General features: G+C 32.5%; 1 protein-coding gene across 1 annotated transcript; it reads right to left on the bottom strand.

Annotated features, from left to right (window-relative positions):
* Window positions 1–260: 260 nt before the first annotated feature.
* On the bottom strand, window positions 261–4,281 carry LOC139505196 (uncharacterized; the record flags this gene model as incomplete). Its single annotated transcript, XM_071294959.1, is given in 3 exon segments — window positions 261–551; window positions 2,273–2,296; window positions 3,998–4,281. Coding segments are annotated over 3 exon segments (526 nt in total), but the record flags the coding sequence as incomplete, so codon positions are not given.
* Window positions 4,282–4,576: the final 295 nt, after the last annotated feature.

Genomic DNA, 4,576 nt, shown 5'->3' with positions numbered 1-4,576 from the left:
ATTTACAAGATATGATAATGATGAATGATTCATTCACTCAACTTTCCTAATGTTAAGAATAGCTTGATATTAAAACACTATATAGAAGATGTAGTATGATTGCCGATAAAACATTTTTTCACCACAATCCACCTGAATTAGAAGTAAACAATGTTAACCTTATGTAAATAAACATCAAAGTATCGAAAACGTTTAAAAAAAATTCCAACATGCAATTTCAATTATTTCAAAATCTTGAAAATAATTTTAACAATACTTACCACACTGATAATACATATACAAATTTTCCCCTCCACCACAGTTCGTTGTTCCGAATGTCGTTGAACCGACAGATACGCTACAGTCAAATTGTCCATTACACAAATTCGACAAAATATCTGTGACGTATTTTCCGCATGCAGGTAACGACAGTAATTTATCTGCCCCTGGAACGCAGTATAGATTTCCATACACGCCGTTCTTTATCACCAACTCCATATCTGTGAAGCAGTAAGCCCTGGCATTTGGTATACCAGCACAGAAGCGTTCAAAATATGCTGCCGGCTGAGGTCCTAAATAATATGATTAATTTACAACAGTTATAATAAAGTGATATCTCACAATTCTTTTTCTTATAATTATTTTATGCAGATGATATAGGATATCTTCTTTACGTCGTAACTTTAGTCCCCTTCCGTTTCATGAATGTGACATACCGAATTAGACTATTTACCGGATTTGTTATATAATGAGCAACACGACGGGTGCCACATGTGGCACAGGAACTGATATCACCCCAAGTTTTTGGTTGGGTTCGTGTTGCTTATTCTTTAGTTTTCTGTTGTGTCATGTGTACTATTGTTTGTCTGTTTGTCTTTTTCAATTTTACCCATGGCGTTGTCATTTTATTTTCGGTTTGTGAATTTGACTGTCTCACTGGTATCTTTCGTCCCTCTTTTTTAACACACTATATTCTCCATTTTCCCCAATCACTATTTTTTGGCCACATATCTCTTTTGCAGCTCCTTTTGTAATCTACCTCATATAGTTAACAGTCTCGACCGCTTTAGACTCAGTCTTGACCATCAAATTTCGTCTCAACTAATCTAAATTAGCCTATAAAACTCAATTATCTGCCCCTGGAGAGTAATATAGATTTTAAGAAATTCCAGGTTTTTTTTGTAGTTTGGTTAATTGCTGTCAAATTAAGGGGTTATGTAAAAAGGTTAAAAAACTAGAGTTTTCAGTTTTTATTAAATTGAAATATCCACCTTTGATTGCTATAATAGTTTTCAAATCAACTAGAGTTTTCAAAAAACTCTATAGCTATCTTAATTATACTTTGATCTAAAGAATGACAGGTCTCCTTATGTTTATTATAATTTGCGTATTTAAAAAAATCATTCTTATCCTCGCTTTAAGATAAAAACAGATCCAGCAATCTTATTTTAACCATCTAAAATGTATACCATAACACCAATTTTTCATCAATATATCATAAAACCTCTATCCATCTGATAATGTTTACTTTCTCAAATAAAATGCATCAAATGTTAAATGCTGATTTTGATTTTCACAGCCTATTTTATTTTCTTATTACAACCAATTTCACATGATTAAATTCCTTGGGTATTACCTCTATTTATAGGGATCTGACGAATCATGTTTATCAAGAACAAATAATTAATTATACACCTATTCTCTACGGATGCGTATTGTTTAAAACGTACAAGTGAATAGCACAAGATAGGGACATTACTATAGTTCATTTACTATTATAGTATTAATGCTTAATTTGAAGGGGTTATTGATGTATGGAAAACAAGTTTGTGTGTATTATGTTTGCGGGTGATCGGCATGAGTTACACACGTCAGCAAACAAATACCTATGAAATCCACCAACAATATTCATAGAAGCAAAATAAATTTACAGAAATAATGGGACTTGCTACTGGTTTGTTACTAACAGGTGCAACCTTTTGGTTGGGCTCATGGGGCTAAGTCTTTTGTTTTCTATATATTTTGTTGTGTATACTATTGTTTGTCTATTGATTTCATTTTCTTTCTTTCATACTGGGGTCAGTTTACTTTCGATTTATGAGTTTTAATGTCCATTTTTCGCCACTTTTTATAGAACTATTGTAGAAATTTATTATTTTAACATCATTGTGTCCATGGCGCTTATTTACTAAATTATTAACTACATTAGAATTATCAATTGCATAGTATTCTATACATATTTTGCTTACATTTTATTGAATTGAGCAAAACTTATAGAGTATCAATTACTTACCTTTACATGTTTTAAAACAGTTATCTGAAAATAAAAAAAATAAAAAATTGAGTGATTGATTGGTTTATAGAAAAGAGACAAGAGACCAAATGGCACAGAAATTAACTACTATATGACATCGTACAACCTGCGATAATGTGCAAAGCAAGCTCATACAGCTATAAAGAACCTCCAATTGACAAAAGAGAAAACTTACGGTCTAATTTATGTACAAAATAATAAACGAAAAACAAACTGTAACACTGCAACAAATGACAACCACTTATCTACAGGCACCTGACTATGAATACCATGAACATCTATTTGCAAACGTTAACATATTATAATTTAATACGACTGACATGCGTTTGAAATACTAAGGCTTTTCTACCTCAGACATAGATTACATTAGCTGTATTTTGCAAAACTTTTAGGCATTTTGGTCCTAAATGCTCTTCATACTTTTTTTGGCCTTTTTACCCTCTTTGGATTCGAGCGTCACTGATGAGTCTTTTGTAGACGGAACGCGCGTCTGGCGTATGTACAAAATTTAGTCCTGGTATCTATGATGAGTTTATTTGTATATTCTACCAAATCCGTGTCTCGTCGATCAAAAAATATTTAGAAATTATGTTTAGGTTTTGCGTGAACCTCAAAATATTTGTCAATTTGTGCATGTGCATGACTTCGATGGGCTAAAATTAATTGCTGTCAACGTTTGCAAAAACAAGTTCATGGTCTTTATAATAACGAAACTCTGTTACCTAGTTTTACAAACAACAGCTGGGATAAAAGTACTAGCGCATGGTGTCGTATCAGTAACTTGCAATTATAAGCTTGTTTTCAATTAGAACGGGCAATCTTTTCCATGGAACTTTTTTTTTGTTTTTAAGGAATACATTTTTGTTTGTTTTACCATTTGCTTAGAGCTAGTTGCTTTCTCTGAACTGAACTGAATGTGTTAGGTAATGAATAGAGATTAAAGGGTAAAACAATCTGATATTTATTCCACCATTTTCCTTTTTCTACATAAGAAAATGCCTGTCCCCAGTCAGTAATATGACAGTTGTTATCCATTTGTTTGATGTGAATTGACGAGAATTCACCTGGAAAGAACAGTCAAATTCAGATAAAATAAAATAGAAAAAACAATACTGTAAAACAACTTATTTTCGCGTTTTGCCTTTTCTAGCCGACTTTGTTTTTCCTTTTCTAGCCGACTTTGTTTTGCCTTTTCTAGCCTACTTTGTTTTTCCTTTTCTAGCCGACTTTGTTTTTCCTTTTCTAGCCGACTTTGTTTTGCCTTTTCTAGCCGACTTTGTTTTGCCTTTTCTAGCCGACTTTGTTTTGCCTTTTCTAGCCGACTTTGTTTTTCCTTTTCTAGCCGACTTTGTTTTGCCTTTTCTAGCCGACTTTGTTTTGCCTTTTCTAGCCGACTTTGTTTTTCCTTTTCTAGCCGACTTTGTTTTGCCTTTTCTAGCCGACTTTGTTTTGCCTTTTCTAGCCGACTTTGTTTTGCCTTTTCTAGCCGACTTTGTTTTGCCTTTTCTAGCCGACTTTGCGGCGATTTAATTTGGCGATTTTCAAATTTACTTGATGTAATTAGACAAGCAAAGATCAAAGTTTTCCATATTCGGCACGATTGGTATTTGCGTTATGTTTATAATCGCGATAGTCTCGAAAACAAACCGCTCGCCAAAAATAAGATGGTAATACAATATATGGAATGTATATAAAATATCTTACCTGTTTTATGTATTGTATTCCAACCTGTTGTTTGTATTGTCCTTAAAACAGGACAAACAGAAGTTCCAATATAACACTGTTTTGTTATAGAATTAAATGAAGCTAGAAAACAATCATCATTTCGTCCACAGTTTGTTGCACATTCCGTTGACGAACGGACTTTTATTTCTTGTAAATTAGAAAGATCTGATATCTTTTTATCTTTTTCCATAAAATAAAATATAGATTTTACATTGGCCGAAGATGAAAGAGATGTTAATGTAACAATGAATAAAATTTCCAGAGAAAATATTTGTTCCCTTGTCTGCATTGTTGGAAGATATTGAAATTAAATTAAATCACAGCCAACATTTCCAATAAGATAATCAGTCAATGGTAATATGTTTATTGGATTTCCTAATTGTAACTACTGCGGTGTTGTTTAACAAGCATTGATCCAATCAGCATGTGGCATGCATTCATTAGACCTAGGTGAAATTAAAAAAGGAACAGCTTTAAACTTGCACTGGTTTTTTTTAAGTATTTTTCGGGATAGTAATACTTTCTTTTTTAGTTTATGGTATTTGTTTGTTATGCATC

The sequence above is a fragment of the Mytilus edulis genome, unplaced genomic scaffold, assembly GCF_963676685.1.
Source record: "Mytilus edulis unplaced genomic scaffold, xbMytEdul2.2 SCAFFOLD_557, whole genome shotgun sequence".
Taxonomy (NCBI): domain Eukaryota; kingdom Metazoa; phylum Mollusca; class Bivalvia; order Mytilida; family Mytilidae; genus Mytilus; species Mytilus edulis.
Note: the sequence above shows the minus strand (reverse complement) of the source record. Positions and strands in the feature narration are given on the sequence as shown.